General features: G+C 43.1%; 1 protein-coding gene across 2 annotated transcripts in view; it reads left to right on the plus strand.

The window, feature by feature from the left end:
• SFMBT1 (Scm like with four mbt domains 1) overlaps window positions 1–18,075 on the plus strand; it is a 139,431-nt gene that overhangs the window by 79,170 nt on the left and 42,186 nt on the right. Inside the window, exons 1-2 of one of the 2 annotated variants that reach the window (XM_043551603.1) lie at window positions 1,394–1,532; window positions 11,243–11,337. In XM_043551603.1, coding sequence (XP_043407538.1) covers window positions 1,505–1,532; window positions 11,243–11,337 — 123 coding nt within the window. In that variant the 5' untranslated portion in view covers window positions 1,394–1,504. Of the gene's footprint in view, window positions 1–1,393; window positions 1,533–11,242; window positions 11,338–18,075 lie in introns of those variants that run through there. The other variant, XM_043551602.1, reaches the window with a different exon arrangement.

Raw genomic sequence — 18,075 nt, forward strand, 5'->3', positions numbered from 1 at the left:
CATGACGAAAGTTTGTCATGTTTTGAGAAGTTTGACACCTGTCTCTTCAGAAATTAGTACTTTATTGGATGGCTTCCAGTCACTGATAAATATAACAGTAGTACTCTAAGCTTTTGAGAATGGTAATCTAGGCTTTTTATGAAAATGAGTACTCCTTTAAGCACCCTAGCAGTAAAATAAAATATATTAACTTTCCATGCACAGAGCTGAGCAAATCTGTTTCAGGACAGCAGATGCCTCTCAAATTAATATTTTAAAGTAACATTTTTATGCACCACAAAGTGAAATATATTAGTTAAATGAATTGCTAAAGAAATATCATAAAATATAAAGGAAGATAATAAAATCATTAAAAATGATATGGTAAAAGAATATACATGAAAAGACAATTAAGTCCTCCATCCTGGTACATGGAAAAGTAACAGTTTTTTAAATTTGTATAAAAAGGCATAGTATTCAGGTGCTAGACAGACCTAATAGAGATGATTTGCAGCAAAATGGCTTTGCTAGTTTTATTTCTGTTGATCCTGTTAAAGTGAGGGAGTGATGGCTCATTGGCTAAGGTCTTTAAGCAGTTTTTTTGTTTAATAACATTGCTGAATCCCTTGAAGACTTATGAAAGGTGTGTTGCTAAAATGTTTAAAATAAATATCCTTAAATGGACATATAGTGGGCCAGATTCTGATCTCAGTGACACTGACTTAAGTGGTGTTACTTGTCCATTTCACTTGTATAGTTGTGATCAGAGGGAGGAAGGATGGTCTTTTGTTAGGGCACTGACCGGGGACATGGGAGACCTGGGTTCAAGTCCCTGATCTGCAGCAGACTTCCTGTGTGACCTTGGGCAAGTCACTCACCCTGCTCAGTTTCCCATCAGTAACATGGGCATTGGCTTGAGGTGGCTGGCAATCTAGGTATCAGAGCCAAGAAACTGACAGAATATGGCCAGCCTTTCCATTGGAGGAGTTGAGCTGTATTACAGGTGTGATATGTACAGTTTGATAAACAGTAGTAGTTTAAAAAAAAACTGTGCTGATCGTTCATATCTCTTGCTGAGACCCATACCACATGCCACTGTCTGGGATCTATCATGCTCTTGTAATCCATTTGAAGGTGTGTTGGAGAGCAGATTTTTTTGTATGTGTTATTGCAACACAAATTCATGATGTCAAACTGGCCTTACTAATGAGAAAAATGAGGGCCACTAGCTGAAAAAATGTATTAAAGTGAACAGTTCCCCTTTCATTTTCCTCAGCAGTAAGCCAAACACTTGTCTTGCGTCTGGGAAAAAAAAAAAGTGATTTTTTTTTTTAAAGCTTTTGAGCTTCCTTTCTTTCTTGTTTTTTTTGTTGTTGTTTTTTGCTTGTCTTTTTAGTGTTCTTGCTTGATCTTCCTGGATGTCTGTAGAAGCAAAGGTGGGAAGCGGCACATGAGCACCAAACAGTGACAGGGTTGGCTCCCAAGACTTCCTGATACTGCGCATTACTGCTGGATTGCTGTGGAAATGAATGGAGAACAGCAGCATGATGCAGGTAGTACCACTGATGAGCCCAGGGCTAGAGGCTCTCTCTGCACAGACATTTTACAGCCAAGCTGAATAGGATCAGCAAATGAGTGCAAATGTTTTCAGTAAAAGTGCATGACACTAATTTTTGTATATAAGGGAGTGGCTTCACATTGCAATTACTATGGGATAAATTCCAATTTCCTTGCACATATTCAGTAGTGCCTTACTCCCCAAATAGTATCAAGGAAACTGATCTGGCCCTATGTTAAGAAATGATATTTTAAAAAGTGAGCTTTTTCTTTGCATTGTAAATATGGGCTATTCACACATGTTGCTTCCATTTAGAACAGAGAAGTCTTATCTGGGGGTGGGAGAGTGAAAAGGGCAGAGCAATTATGATAAAAAATATTTTGTACACTTAAAACATGCTGCAAATATAAACTAAGTCTCCTGATACCCTTGTGAAGTAAGTCAAAATGATTTCATGTTTACCCTTATATAAGCTGAACTACAAAAGTTGAGTGGTATGCTTCAGTCACTCACGATTCTCCTTCAGACTTCTCCTCAAAACTGTCCTCTGCCATGATGCCTACAAAAAAAAACAAAAAAACCTTGACAACAGTTAGGCCATTGGTGTGCTGAGATCATTGTCTATCACACAGACCATTATTGTCTCGTTTCCTTGTACTCCTCCATCTGTCTATACCCATCTGTTGTCTCTTGTCTTGTACTGAGGCTGTGTCTACACCAGTGGTGCCCAGCCTTATTACACAGGAGGGCCACACAAACCTAAGCACAACCTTGTATGGGCCAAACAGATTCTACATATTTTAATAAGATTTAAAGTCACCTGTATTGATAGTATATTTTAAGTTTTATCTTGCTTTGTATGTGTATGCGTAGCCCTCCCACTTTTAAAAGTGATGGAGCCTTAACTCCCCCATTCCGGCACCCTTGACCAGGACCATCCTTTTCCTCTGTCTTTGTACATTACCTGGCACCAATGGCTGGTCCTTGACTAGGGCTTCTAGGAACTATATTAATACAAATAAAATAATAAGAGCTTTGGGTAGTCTTTAATTTTGATTTCTCGCCCCATAGTCAAACCACTGGACCAGGTTACCTTCCAAATTTCACTTTGCCTCAAGGAAAAGTACCAAAGAAAATATTTCCCTTCTACCATTGCTATTGTAGTTTCCTACATTGCTTTAGGAAAGTATAATTACTGTTACTGCTACTGTAGCAATGCAAAAAAATGACTACATACAATGCATGCAAAAATGTTTTACCTGACCATGAAATATGATCTCTGAGAAATAATCACAGACAGACAGCCTGCTGCTAACCTTGTTCCCTTTGAAGTATACTTAGATGAACAAAAAAGAGCAACACAGAGGTGGGGTAAGTGTCACCCGGCATATACAAACCAGTTTTACAGTAGCAGCCAAAGATTTCTAAAGCACTTGCATAAACAGGTGTCATGTGCAAAAAAGAAAGGGTAAAAATAGTTATCTGACCCTGAAAAGATCATAACAAATGTTAAGGCTGTACAGAGGTTAAAAACCCATGTCTGTGCATTAAGGCACATACCTTTTTTTGGCAAAATAAAAATCCAGTAAGTGTCATTAGCCTCTGCTACTTATGCAATGTCTGTAAACAGTTCATTGTTTCTTGAATCTTCTGTCTTTCCATTCACCATGGCTCAATTGCAAATATTCTAAATTTAAGGTGTTACTTAGTTGTGATTTTTGTCTGAATCACATAGTGTTGTTTTGAATACAGTAAGCATGTGAGAATTTCTGGCATGAATTTCAAATTGAGTTTCCATGAATACTGTCATATGCAACTTTTGAAATTCACTTTAAATGAACACTTTTGCTAATACACCAATTATTGGAATGCTCACAAAATAAATACACGAGATGCAAACATGGTCACATAGTCAAAGTAAATTTATTTAAAATTTAAAGAGAGGTTTATTTTTGCATTATTTATTCACCTCTATTTACTTGAGAATTACAATTGTATTTACCTTTTTTGAAAAATATAGACAGAATATAGTGAATTAATACCTGTCAGGTCCTTCCTTCAGTCACTTGTTGTAAAAGGCATTTCCACCTTAGTCCTCTCTTCAGAAGTGTTAACAAAATAGTTAATTGGAAATCTTCACCCTCACAAAAAAAACAAATAATTAACAAGATGTGCTAACCTCAGTTCAGTCACACTGCTTTTAGTCACACCCTCGTCCCCTTACTGCACTCATAGCACACTGAGTTTGTTTATAAACTGTAGGCTGCTACAATATAAATATACATTTTGACAGATTTTTATTGGGACTTCCCCCCCCCCCCCCCCATCTTCTCCTTTGACTGATTTAATTTTTCTTGTGTATGACTTTTAAATTGCTTTCTCCTTTACCTCTCCTCCTTTAAGGTAACTGAAAATAGCCCCTGTCCTATTTTCTTTCCTGCCAACTCTTTCCCAGTGTGAGAATGTGGACTGTTATCAGAGAGATGGGATGCTTTCCCATGCCACAGGAGGAAAAGACAATGCCTACTCTTGTCACTTTCGGTCTTTCAGCTACCAGAATCCCAACCTGACTTCACTTAATTATGGCCTAACTGATTATATTGATCAAGGAGACTAACCATAGTTACAACCAGGTTGAAAAACCTGGTTGTTAGAACTTGGTTTCAGACTGAGAGAGTCTGAAGTTAGCCTTAATTGCATGTCTTGCACACTGTAGTATGATGTACTTAACTCTCTCCGTCTGACGGTCTTCTAACTAAACCACGTTAATTATGCATGACAGTTATTGGCCATGAGAATTAACATGGGGCAAAGGTCCAGATTTAAAGCAGAGCACCTGTAGTTGAACTTGTTCCTTGGTAACACCTGAATGAAACTCTAGTGTGTCATTTCACCACCTTCTTCACATATTAACAGTGTCAAGTGGTGGAATTCAATATCCCTGTGTTCCTGTTGTATCACAGGATGGGTGGTCAAACAGATGGCAGAATTAATGCGGAAACATTTGATACTGAAGACAACACTAATGCAAATAGTTCTGGGTAGTAAGTGATATACAGTAGCACTGTGCTGGTTTGACACTACTAATCCACACACATAATTTGGCCACAAAAAAGCTGTCTTTTCCCCACTTCTTTTTCTAATTCCTGAAATTTAGGCTCTAAACCAGTTAGGCATTACAATGCTGAGCACAGCCGTGCCTAAATACTTTTAAAAAACTGGGCCTTTCTGATTTATCAGTTTTTCACAGTTGGTATCACCCATTAGTACAAATAAATAAGATTCTATTGTATTGTCTGAATTCAAACTGATTAGTACATTAAATAATAAACTCACAAGACACATCTGAAATGCAAATTGAGTTCAACTGGTCCTGTATGCACCAACTGACTAGATCAAAATATATAATTTAAATGGGGCCCTACTCAGTCATAACTACCTTACCAAAGAATAAAACAGCAACTGAATGCTGACATTTGATGGTTTCCTGTTATCTTAAGCCTTCATAGTGGGACAGAATTCAGCCAAACTTACTAAATACAGTAGAACCTCAAAGATACGTATACCAGAGTTACAGACTGACCGGTCAACTGGACACTAATAAGCAATCAAGGAGCAGAAGAGACCAAAAAAAGCAAATACTGTACTGTACGTGTATTGCATCTTAGAGATAGGCACATCTGGGCTGCCTGTTACCACCCTTACCACCCCCCACTCCCACGCATGGGCAGCCACTTAGACCTAGGAGGTGAAGACACTGATGCTGCCAGCCCATGGCAGCTGGAGCCAGCCGAGCAGGAGCAGCACTGGGGTCTGCACGGCTTTCATCCCCTCCCCTGGCTAGGAGGGAGACAAGCTTGCAAACTCGGTCTGACCTCCGGGAAGGGAGCTGCCAGTGCTGAGGAGGGAGCTGCTGGCCTGGAGTGTCAGCTGCTGGAGCTGGAGCCTGAACTGTGCTTTGTTCAGAGTTACAAACATTTCATAGTTACAGACAACCTCTGTTCTCGAGGTGTCCGTAACTTTGAGGTGCTACTGTATTTCTGAATTCTCTGAAATTGAATGCAGAAATTAAGACATTTGTTCACTGAATATATTCATGCATAATGTATCTATCAGTGGGGGAGAATGAAATTGTTACCTTTCTCCCCATTTAACATAATGCGGCATTTTAGTGTGGGGACATTACTCAATAAGCTTTTCATGTTTCTTATTCACCCAGTAACAGCTACAGTAAATTAATTGGAAACTTCAGCACTGTAGAAAGACATGGGTACAAGGCAGACAGATTTGTCACATGGTGCACTGGAGTTTAAAGCATTACAACACTGAGGGTTTAATACTTTCCCTCCAATTTTCATAACTAAACTCACTTCACAAAAGTGAGAGTAAAAGTTTGTAATTTCTTTCCAAAGTTCACTTTCAGTAATTTATTGTGCTTGTTATGCTTTGCTGAAAATAGTGATTTATATAATGTAGAAGATAATAGCTTCTGGTTTTCTACTATAGGTGTGATGAGTGAATAGCTCATATGCAGCTTAGAGCAGACAGTGTATATTAGCGAAGTAAAAATAGACATATCTCTCAGTTTCAATTCATTCAGAACTGTTTCTGGCAGCACTGTAATAGTGGGTATATGATACCTAGAAAAGCAGGCAAACACTGCTTCTTTCCTGGAGTTCCTTGTAGTGATTAGGTAGCAACATAAACTAATTGACCCTTTCAGTGTGTTAAGTGACCTCTGCCTCTTCTAAGGAGCTTAACTGCCCCTTAGACAGTGATCTGCTGATCATCATTATATAAGACTTGGTGCTGTAAGCAGCTCAGCAGTGAGTTTAGTGTGGCTGCATATTCTCAAAATCCATCTAGTATTCCTATGTTTAACCACTTTACTTTCAATCAGTTTGTTTTAGGGCTGTCTTCAAATGGGAGCCATTACCTACAGGTTTCAACCAGTGCCTTCAAAATAAGGACCCATTTGTGACAAATCAGGAAATTCCTGGGTTGTTTTTTAATAAATATTTTGCAGACCTCTGTTTAGTTATGAAGGGTTACTTGGATATGTATTGAAATCAAAGGAGGCTGTAAATGGGGAAATTCATAGGCAAGCATCAGGCAACCTCCAGTACACATCTTCCATTCAGATAACAGTGGCTGGGCCACTGAAGGGGAAGAAACTGACTCCATCCAGGCTAGTTTTACTCTTTCCCAAGGCTGTCTGGGATCAAAGGGAATTCTAAACTCTCAAAGACCCTGGGAAAGGGAAGGATTCTGGGTGAGCTCGGAGATGCTAGCCACTGTGTCAATGAAGAGCTGACAGAAAAAGTCACACAGGGAGACAGACTTAGATGCTATGGGCAGAAGCTGTCTGCTTCCCCCAGCTATTCATGCTTTGTACCTTTTGAGGAATTAATAAATAATGCTTTGTTTTGTAGATATTGTTTCTGTATCACTGCAAATTTATGCTCTCATAGCCTCCTTCAGGGAAACTCATACAGGTACCAAAACTGAGTTGGACCTATGTTATAATACGGTTGGTAATCAGGTGTAGCCCAGAGATCCAGTCTGAGTAGTTGGGGCCCCTTGGTTCCACCCAAAATGGGGTGTAGGAAGCCAGGCCTGTCACCTAAAAGTTCATCCAGTAACCATGACCCCATTTCCCCACTGAGTTCATATTCAGTATCTGAGCATTTTGAACTCTAAAACTTCTCAAGGGCCAATATGACCAGCTTATGATTATTTCCATTATCAAAATCAGATTGAGGGTAGGTTCCTTTGGAGCAGGTATTGCCATCAACAAATAAGTGCAATCAGCAAATGAGATGTGCTTTTGTAAACCTTGAAGGAAATCCCACTTTCTAGCACTGTAGAATACCTACCACTAAAGTGCTTTAAAACAAAGGATCACCCTTTCAACATCTCCCTTAACACTATTACTCTGTTCAGAAAAAAGGAACCTCCGAGTTAGACTGAAGACTTTATTGTTATATTCTTTGTGTTTTTTACATAAAGAATTTCAAGTTTTCCATTTTGGACAAGCCTATGCCTTTTTATGTTTGAATGAACAAAAATTGCTTAAGAAGTGAATCTGTTTTGGCTTTCAGGGCAGAAACGTGTGATAAGATGATGATGTAAATGGATTAGATAAGATGGTTTTAAAATCTTACTATTTCATCACTTGTAGGACAAGTGGCTTTCTCCACCCAACCCACTCTGTCTGTAAGAGTGTTTATTACCTGTCTTAAAAGGGCTGAATGTGTGGAAATGCTTAATGCTATACAACCCTCTAAATAACCTTAATGAGCCCCACCTAGAATTTACCAAACAGGTAATATTTGTTATAACAACTAAGTACTAAATGATATTTCTTCCCGTGCATTTAGTTTACAAACCAGATATAAAATTTCCTGATGTTTTTAGTTACTTTATAAAATGCAACCATGGTATTCAGTTTATATAATCAGCTATAAAACTGGAGATGGGAAGGTCCTACTTACTGTATTAGTCATCTTGTCATTCCTTTACCAGTGCAGTGTTTGTTACAAGTACTCAAGTGTCTACAAGTACTCAAACCATTCTAGTTTTAAAATGCTTCCAGCAATGGGACTTCCCTGCTTCTCTGAAGATGCTGTTCCATTGTCAAACAGACTTCATGACTAGGCAGTGTTTCCTGTGACTCATCTTGAATGGTGTGTCAAGCTGTACTCCCTTGAAACCACTCTAATTCCTTTCTTCTCTCTCCTTGGTGTTGACACACTTACGTTTCCTTGGTGCCTCTCCCTTCCCTTACCCTCTTCAGCCACTGTTTACTCAATCAAATTGATTTCAGTCTTCTAATCTTTCCTTTCAAGACCATTCATCTCTTGTCTTGATACCTTCTGAATACTCCCTAACTTGACATCATTAAGGCTGGAAGTATCTAGAATTCTGTCTCGTTCTAAGTGCCTGCAGCAGTATGAACTCTCCTTTGCCAAAGATGTGAACAGCCTGTATACCAACAAAACACTCCGGATCTTCCTTTGCAGGAGGCATACCACTGTTGTTTTTGTTTGCGGTGTTGCAACTGTTAGACGTTAGAGAGGATGTTAGAGAGACAAGGTGGGTGAGGTAGTACCTTTTATTGGATCAACTTCTGTTGATGAGAGAGGCAAACTCTTGAGCTTATATAGCTCTTTAGGTCAGTTCTGTGTAAGCTTGAAAGCTTGTCTCAGAAGTTGGTCTGATAAAAGATATTCCCTCACCCACCTTGTGTCTCTGAGGTATACCAAACAGTCCAAAGTGAAGGACACTTTTAGTTGAGGGCTTGTCTACACTCAGGAAAATTAAGCTAGATTTACTAATGCTGTGAATTTAAAGTCCCTTTTATTCGGAACAAAAAGTAGCCTTAGTTTGCAAAGAATGCTTGTTGTTTCCTGTTTTAGTGCTGCAGCTATGCTGGAGCCGGCCCGCTCCATGTACTCTACACTGAACCCTTCCATGTCTGCTCTTATATCCTAGAAAAATTTAGACAGTTGGACTACGACAGGGGTGGGCAAACATTTTGGCCCGAGGGCTGCATCTAGGTGGGGAAATTGCTTGCAGGCCCATGAATGTAGGGCTGGGGCAGGAGGTTGGGGTGCGGGATAGAGTATGTGCAGAAGGGGCTCCGGGCAAGAGTTTGGGGTAGAGGAGGGGTGTGCGGTGTATGAGGGTGCTCAGGGAAGGGGGTTGGGGTGCAGGAGGGGGTGCACAGTGCAGGAGGGGGCTCAGGGAAATGGTGCAGGGTGCGGCAGGGAGTTGGGGTGCAGGCAGGGGGCACAGGGTTGGGGTGCAGGGTGTGGCTGGGGGCTCAAGGCAGAGGGCTGGGGTGTAGGGTGTGACTGGGGTGCAGGAGGGGTGTGGGGTGCAGGAGGGGGCTCAGGACAGGAGTTGGGGGGCGGGGTACAGGAGGGGTTTGGGCTCTGACTTGGCGCCGCTTACCTGGAGCGGCTCTGGGTGGTAGCAGCCCGCTCTGGGGCCAGGGCAGGCTGCCTCCTGCACCCGTGCCGCTCAGGGAGGTGGCTGGCACCACGCAGCCCCTGGAGGAGGGGCGGGGCAGGGCAGAGGGCTTCGTGCGCTGCTCTTGCCTCTGGGTACCTCCCCCGAAGCTCCCATTGGCTGCGGTTCCCCGTTCCCATTTACATCTGGCACTATTGTGATTACTGCTTTCAAACTGCTACATATTTCTAAAGTAGCAACAACAGTTTACAGACAGAAAAACCAAATGAGAGTTTGCAAAAAAAGTATGTACATGTAATTTGATTCTGGGCTGCGTGCACAAGCCCTCATGTGGAGCTCTCTGCCCTTGCCGGTGGGTTCCCCCAACCCCGAAGGTCCCATTGGCCGGGAACGGGGAACCGCGGCCCCTGGGAGCTTTGGGGGAGATACCCACAGACAAGGGCAGCGCATGAAGCCCTCTGCCCCTACCCCTCCCAGGGGCCGCAGAGACTTGGTGCTGGCCACTTCCCTGAGCGAGGCGGGGCCCGTGGCACCACTGGGGTGGCAATCCTGCTGGCCGTAGTTTGCCCACCCCTGCACTAGGGTCACTCATGTGGATCAAAGGTCCAACCACCCAACAGTCTTTCAGGATTCTGTTAGGTATTGCGATACTGCTTCGCTAATGTCCCATGGAAAGGGCCTGTAGCCTCCTTGCCACATGAGGGCTTGTGCACGCAGCCCAGAATCAAATTACATGTACACACTTTTTTTTGCAAACTCTCATCTGGTTTTTCTGTCTGTAAAGTGGTGTTGGTGCTTTAGAAATGTGTAGTAGTTTGAAAGCAGTAATCACAATAGTGCCAGATGTAAATGTAACTCTATAAATGAATGAATATCAATGCTTTGGGTTATTTCCTTCTCCAGGCTTTTTTATGGAGTGAGGCTCCTTTTACGTTCTCGGTATTTTTATCTGGAGATGGCCTAAATATACCCATTAATTGAAGGAAAAAGAGTAATTACCATTTTATTATTTGCCCAGCTCCATTTTAATTTTTCAATCCATTTGAAAACCTGTTGTCCTTGTTAGTGTTGATAAATGATGCCTTTTTGCCTAAATTCCCAGTCACTGATAAAGATGTTGCTCACTGATAAAGATGTAACACCAAGCCCTGGAGCACTTCACGCTTTGCTTTACCTGTTGGCTTCTGTATCATTCTCCAGCTACTTTTCAGTCCATCTGACAGGGCTCATATGAAAGCCCATGACTGAATCTCTGCCAAATTAGATTTCATTGCAGCATCTCATCAGATGCTTTGTAAAGTCCAGTTGCAGAGTGTCTACTGCAGTCCCTTTGCTTATTAGTATTTGTGATACAAAAATCAAGCTTTTTTAGAATCCCTTTCATTTTCTCCTGGTATCTCCTCCGTTTGTAAGCTTGCCTAGAAAATTGCTAGGAGATCAGTAAGTTTATTAGCTAATTAAATAGAGCTTTTACCAGTTTCTCTATAAATCCACACCTGCTACTACTGATTCCCTTGCAGTTTATAGGTAACTTTTCACGGGCACAGACTTGTCATTTGATCTTTCCACTAATGCATTCACAATAGAAACTGTGTTAAAAGGTATTGGATGAAGAGGAACCAAAAATATATTTAGAGTTTGGTGGTTAAAGCAGTAAATCAAGTAACATACTCTCTGAGAGGTACTACATCCATGTCAGATACTAGACTGAGGTTGTTTGTTCTATTCTAGATGCTGGGTCTGGTGTGGAAGAAGCAGAATTCAATTGGGATGAGTATCTAGAAGACACTGGAGCAACTGCAGCCCCGCATGGATCTTTTAAACATGTAAGAGTTCTTTGTTTCTCAGCTCCCTCCTTCTTTGCCTTTTTTCTTTCCTGTATCCTGAATGTATAGAGTTTCTTTGAGTTAGCACGCCTGCAAAGCTGTCTTGCCAATGGAAAACTTGTTGATCACATACATTTGAGAGCAGTGGAGAATGCATTTTTTTGCTGGTCTTTGGATTTTCGTATCTCCTTGGTTATCAGGAGGTGACCTCATTTCCAGTTGGTAGTAATGGAATGATCTAGAGTCTCTTGAGCACTTCACTATTAGCTCTGAATCTCAGCACCTTCTGTGATAGTGTGATCTGCCCAGTCCCTTTATTTCCCTACACAGTGTGCCAGTGAACTTTGCTGTGAGAACTTGCTCTAAGGGAGCTGTATTCTGGAAAGTAGGAGCTGCAGTTCTTGGCATGCAAAGTATTTGAAACTGACCCAGGTGTGCTCTGAAGGGGAAAATTGCATGATGGACTGCAAAGAAATTGGCAGAAAATATTACTAGAATTATGTTGTGCTTTACAAACACTCTCTCAATTACAGTAAAGAGTCTCTTAGGGCATAGGGCTCTGGGACAGTGTGGAGTGGCAGGGGATGCCTGGGTTCCCCCCTGACTTCCTGGGTGGTGGTGAGTAAATCATTTACAGCAGATCCCCAGTATGAGATGTGGTTACATTGTGCCACATCATTGCTGGTGTATGATGATAATTGCTGAGGTGTAGAGCCTGTGTATCTGGCCCTGGGTGGGGCATCATTGCAGGTGTAGAGACTCCTGTGCTAGCCAGCCACCCCCTGCTGCCAGCACAGGAGACTTAATTAGAAGAAAGTCTCTCCTTCCCCCCCATGCTATTCCATGATCTGGCTGCAATTTTGGGCCCTTAGGCATTTCCCATAACTTAGAGCAGTTCTTAGGTTGTTCCTCAGGACTGGCCCTACACACAGCTGGCCTGGAATTAGGGAAGTGCAGATGGAGAGCTTTACGTGGCCTTTTCACTTAATGCCCTTCTCCCTCCTTTGTGCTGTGTGGTTTGTGGCCAGAGGCCAAGGATCTGATCCTTAATCTCTACTCCTGTTTCCTCACCTATAAAATAAGGATATTTACCTGCTTACTAAGATTGTTGAGACTCTATTCGTGAATAAAGCTGGTCAAAAAGCAAGGGAAACTTTAATTAAAAGTTTGCAGAATTCCACCCACTCCTGTTTGTTCAAAATTTTGTCAGAATTTTGACAACTTTTGATCAGCTATATTCATGGATGTTCACAAAGTCCTTTGAAACCTCAAGATAGGTAGATAACTGCTGCAGAACTGTGAAACACTAGAAAACTTTAAAATTCAGAACATGCTTTCTTTAATTTTTTCTTTTTATATACAGTAAAGTTTTTAGCCTTTACAAAGTCTATTCCGTGCATTTTGGAAAATAATACTTACCAAGCAGATCACTGAGTAAGAGTTCAGGTATCCAGCCTCCGAAAATGTGAACTATTAATTTTAATTTCTAGCATGTTAGGGTTATAGCATGAACTGAGCTTATTGAGAGTTACAGTACTGATTCAATCCAAGTTTGAAGAGCACACTTTCTATTGGACTGAACTTGATAAGGAATCAGGCCATTGGTACTCTGACAGTTACTGAAAGTGGATTGCCTTAATGCTCCTGAGGTACATCCTATCTATTTGATCTTTGTTATGGGATTCAGTATTTTAACTGGGTGATCTTTGATGTCAAGAGTCAGTGTAGGGCTGAGTCAGTAAATGTAGCAAGTTTGTTATGTTGACCGTACGTGCATCTTGGTATTCATTAATGAGTTCATTAATGCAAGCATTCATCAGCATGCTTGCAACATTTTATTAAGGCCATGGTTATGATTCAAACTTCTGCCAGCATATCAGTGTTTGTCAGGGGTGTGAAGAGGTGTGATCTCTGATCAACATAGCTGTGCTGACAAAAGCCCCTGATGGAACTGCAGTTATACCAGCAAAACTGCCCTTTTCTAGTATAGCATATTTTGCTGTGGGGGGGAGGTTGGGTTCTGGAATAAGCTATACTGGGAAAAGCAGTGTTTTGCTGGTTTAAGTTGTGTCCTCACTATGAACACATTGCAGGTATAGTATTCATTTACTGGCAAAACACTCCTAGTTTAGATATGGTCTAAAGTGTCTTCTAATTCTACTTCCCACTTCATCAGTGTAAACAGTGGGTGACCTGTTGTGGCCAAGATAATGTCTTGACCCAAGTAAGTAACCTTGTCATGTAAGTTAACCGAAGACAAGCTTAACCAGACTCTCTACTAAACAACTTGTATTACAACTGAATTCAGATTTTGTTAATACAGTAGTTCTGTGAACTTACTTACTTTTACACTTGTTGTTGATAGACTTTTACCACTGCCTTCTAGAACAGTTCTTTTGCTTTATAAAACATTGTGCATTAAAAAAAAAAAAAAAACACGGGTAGGATGAGAGACGAGATGAATAAGGTAATATCTTTTAGGATAACAGTTCAGCCACACAAAAATGATATTTATAAAACACAAACGAGACTCACAAGTGTTAGATACTCAAATAATTGAAACAAGAGGATTAAATCCTCCCCCCCCCCCCCCCCCACACACAAACACACACACCTTGTTCAGAGCTCCATTGTATAGGTATAAGAAGCTTAGGAGAGGCTGAATAAAATTTGCTGTAATTCTTTTCTAAATTGGCCATTTAAACGTGTAGCACTCTGGCTATATCTTAAAAGCTGTCACATCTTCATAATGATGAACTTTCAAAATCCTTTTTTCCCCCAAACCAATGTTTTGAGTCAGATTTTTCTCACCAGTTTTACATATGGGTAGGTAGTCTGTGGCTGGTAAATAGTTCCTCTTCTATCACCTTTGTATTAAGGTTTGTTGAACTTTGAAAATATTAATAGTTCACAAATCACCTCAAGAGGCAGCAAAATGTGTGCCTGGGTGCACCCAAATGTGTATCCATCCACCAAAAATTTTCAGATATAGATGGTTTAAAATTAAATACCCAAGTGGCCTGCTTTTCAGAAGTGGTGAGTACTCACACCTCCCATTGACATCAGTTGCAGCTGCAGTTATTTCCTTCTGAATGAGGCTGCCTGTATAAATGCCTAACTGAAGCATGAAAACTTTGCCCAGAGTGAAATTCAGGCAGAACGGAATTTGCAGGTGAATTTTTAAAACATTTGTAATTTCTAATTTTTATTAGTAGAAATTCATTTTTGTGTATGTAGTTTGTGATACAGCATGGCCAGAAGGCAGCAGGAGAGTGATATAGGAGAGATATGTAAGCCCCAGGATGAGGAGAAGCCTTATTCCCTGTAGAGGGAAGAAAGGTTACTATAGATTAATTAAAAGCACCTGAAGCCAATTAAAGCACCTGAAGCCAGTCACCTGATTTAAAAACCCCCTGCTTCAATCAGCCAGGGGAAGGAGTCGGAGCAGAGTGCAGTTTAGAGGAGAGTTTGGAGAAGTGCCGTGGCTGGCTAGAAGACCAAGACCCTAAGTAAAGAGACACGCGGCTTGTGCAGAGAGAGGGCAGGAAGCCCCATAGCTTAAGATCAGGAGAGGGAAGTAGCGCAGGGGAAGGAAGCACTAGTTCAAGTAGTTTGTCACTATCCCTAGGGCCCCTGGGCTGGGACCCGGAGTTGAGGGTGGGCCCAGGCCCTCCCTCTTCACTACCCTTCTTTGGGTTACTAGTGGGACAGTAGATACCCTAGTTCAGGGGCAGAAAAGTGTGCCCTGAACCTTCCCCCTTCCCCGCCACAGGAAGAGGAAGCGCGGGACCCATCATAATTGTGCTGGCAATTTGCCACACGTGGTGTCAGGAGTGGGATCTCCATGCTGGGGACTTAAATCAGGGTTAGCCAAAACCATCCTGTCCCCAAGATGGACGACGTGGTCAAGGCTTTAATACAAGCCGCTGCGGCCCAGCTGGAGGCTACCCGAATCCAAGCAACCACCCAACAGGAGGCGACTCAGGTGAAGAAGGAGACTAATCGGCTGTTGATGAATCAGGCTGCCCAGGACCGAGCTCTGCTATAGGAGCTGGCAAACCAGATTAAGGCCCTTATGGAGCGGAACCACAATTGCGATGGGACCTGGACTATACTGGCCAGCCACTGCCTACAGAAAATGACACAGGAGGATGATGTGGAGGCATATCTCCTGGCATTTGAGAGAACAGCCCTGCGGGAGGCCTGGCCCCAAGATCAGTGGTCTAGTATCCTCGCCCCATTCCTGTGTAGAGAGGCCCAGAAGGTCGTCTACAATATGACTGCAGAAGATTACCCCCAGCTGAAGGCAGAGATCCTGGCCAGATCCGGAGTAACTATGGCGTTGCAAGCCCAAAGGTTTCATGAATGGCAGTATACGGAGGACAAGACACCCCGATCGCAATTGTTTTACCTGATCCACCTGACCCAGAAATGGCTGCGCCCTGAGGCCCTCAGCTCTGAGAAAATGATGGAGCTCCTGGTACTGGACTGGTGTATGAGGGGGCTACCACCAGGCCTCCAGGCTTGTGTTGGCCAGAATGACCCCTCTACCTACGAGGAGTTGGTCTGCCTCGTGGAAAGACAGCTGGCAGCCCGTGAACTGTTCCAGACCCCAGGGGGTGAGACACGGCAAACCAGGAAGCCAGCCCCAAACCCAAGGCCCCGGATTGTCGAGAACTACAGAAGAACCATAACTGGGAGGAAAGACACTGAGGAATGGCCCGAGGCCAAGAAGGGACCTGGGGGATTGGGAAGAGAGGGCTGGGGGGGGCCGACCAAATAGCCCCAGGCAGAGGGCGACAACCGGGATAAGGGGTCGGTGTTACGAGTGTGGGGAATTGGGGAATATAGCAGCCCAATGCTCCAACAGGGAAGAGCCTATGCAGTGCAATCTGGGGGATCCTGGGGAACAATGTGGCCTATCGGCCTGGAAGGGGTCGCAGTGACCTCACATGGATATACAAGGTCAGTAAAAATGAATGGTATTGCAACCATAGCATTAGTAGATTCCGGGAGTGCTGGCACGCTGGTCTCGGGAAAGTTGGTGGGGCAAGACCAACTAACCCAGGCCAAAACCACAGGGGTAACGTGCATTCATGGCAACGTAAATTTCTACCCCACAATCCCAGTACAGATTGAGATCCAGGGAAACACTACCAGGATAACTGCAGGGGTGGTCCCTAGGCTCCCCTACCTGGTCTTAATTGGTAGGGACTTCCCCAGGTTTGAGAACTTACTTCCCCCAGTAGAGCCAGGGGAGGGTAGCAACCCCCAGGTTGAGACAGATGCACCTACAGATAGCCTCACCCCAATTTTTGCTGAATTTGCCCCAGAGCCATTTTCATCCCCCGGGAAACCCCGAAAGTCTAGGCAGGAAAAGAGGGCAGATAAAAGGGCTAGGGACCAGGATTCCAGCAGAGAACCAGAAAGTCTCCCTTGTTGGTAAGTGAACCCGTTGAGGAGGCCAGGAGACAATTCAGGCCAGTGAGGACTCAGAGGCAGTTCGTAGCCCAAGTAGGGCCAACCCAAGGGGCGGAGTAGAAATAGGTCCATGGAATTAGGTCAGATCGGTGCCGCACGTGAGAATTTCAGGCAGGACCAAGCCAATGACCCGCTATATGCGAATGTGAGGGAGGAGGTAGTGGAAGTAAATGGTGTACCCATGGAAGGAAAGACCAAAGGCCCAAGGCTGTATTATGTGATCAAACGTGATCTGTTTTACCGAATAGTGCAAATACAAAGGGAAGAAGTAGAGCAGCTTTTAGTCCCACAGAAAAACACAAGGGCAGTGCTAGAGTTAGCTCACAGTCATTTATTTGGGGAACATCTAGGAGTAGACAAGACACTGGATAGAGTCCTAAGAAGGTTTTACCGGCCAGGAATACACACAGAGGTCCAACGCTATTGTATCTCCTGCCCGGAATGCCAGTTGCATAGCCCCCCACCTCACTTGCAGGCCCCATTGGTACCTTTGTCTATTATTGAAGTCCATTTCAAAAGGATAGCCATGGACCTAGTGGGCCCATTGGAAAGATCAGCACGGGGCCGCCAAAATGTATTAGTCATCCTTGACTACGCCACACAGTATCCAGAAGCTATTCCTTTAAGAAACCCCACATCCAAGGCAATAGCAAAAGAACTACTCCAGGTTTTTGCCAGAGTGGGCATCCCTAAGGAGATCCTGACTGACCAAGGAACCCCCTTCACGTCAAAATTAATGAAGGACTTATGTACCCTGTTCCGCATCCATGCCATACAGACCTCAGTCTACCATCCACAAACAGATGGACTGGTCAAGTGGTTTAAAGATCCGGAAGGTGGTAGCACAGGATGGAAAAGACTGGGATACCCTTCTACCATACCTAATGTTTGCAATATTGGAAGTCCCCTAGGCGTCCACTGGTTTCTCTCCCTTTGAGCTACTATACGGACGCCACCCACACGGAATATTAGATATCGCCAAGGAGGACTGGGAATAACAACCCAACCCAGGAAAGAATGTCATTGAGCACGTGACACAGATGAGAGAGGGAATAGCTCGAGTAACCCCTATAGTACGAGAACATTTGGAAAAAGCACAAAAGACCCAGCGGACATATTACAACCACCGGGCAAAAGTACGGAAATTTCAGCCGGGAGAACAGGTGATGATGCTAGTGCCGACAGCAGAAAGCAAACTCCTAGCCAGCGGGCATGGGCTATATGAGATAATGGAAGCCATTGGGGAAGTGGACTGTA

This window comes from Chelonia mydas, chromosome 7 (genome assembly GCF_015237465.2).
Source record: "Chelonia mydas isolate rCheMyd1 chromosome 7, rCheMyd1.pri.v2, whole genome shotgun sequence".
Lineage (NCBI taxonomy): Eukaryota > Metazoa > Chordata > Testudines > Cheloniidae > Chelonia > Chelonia mydas.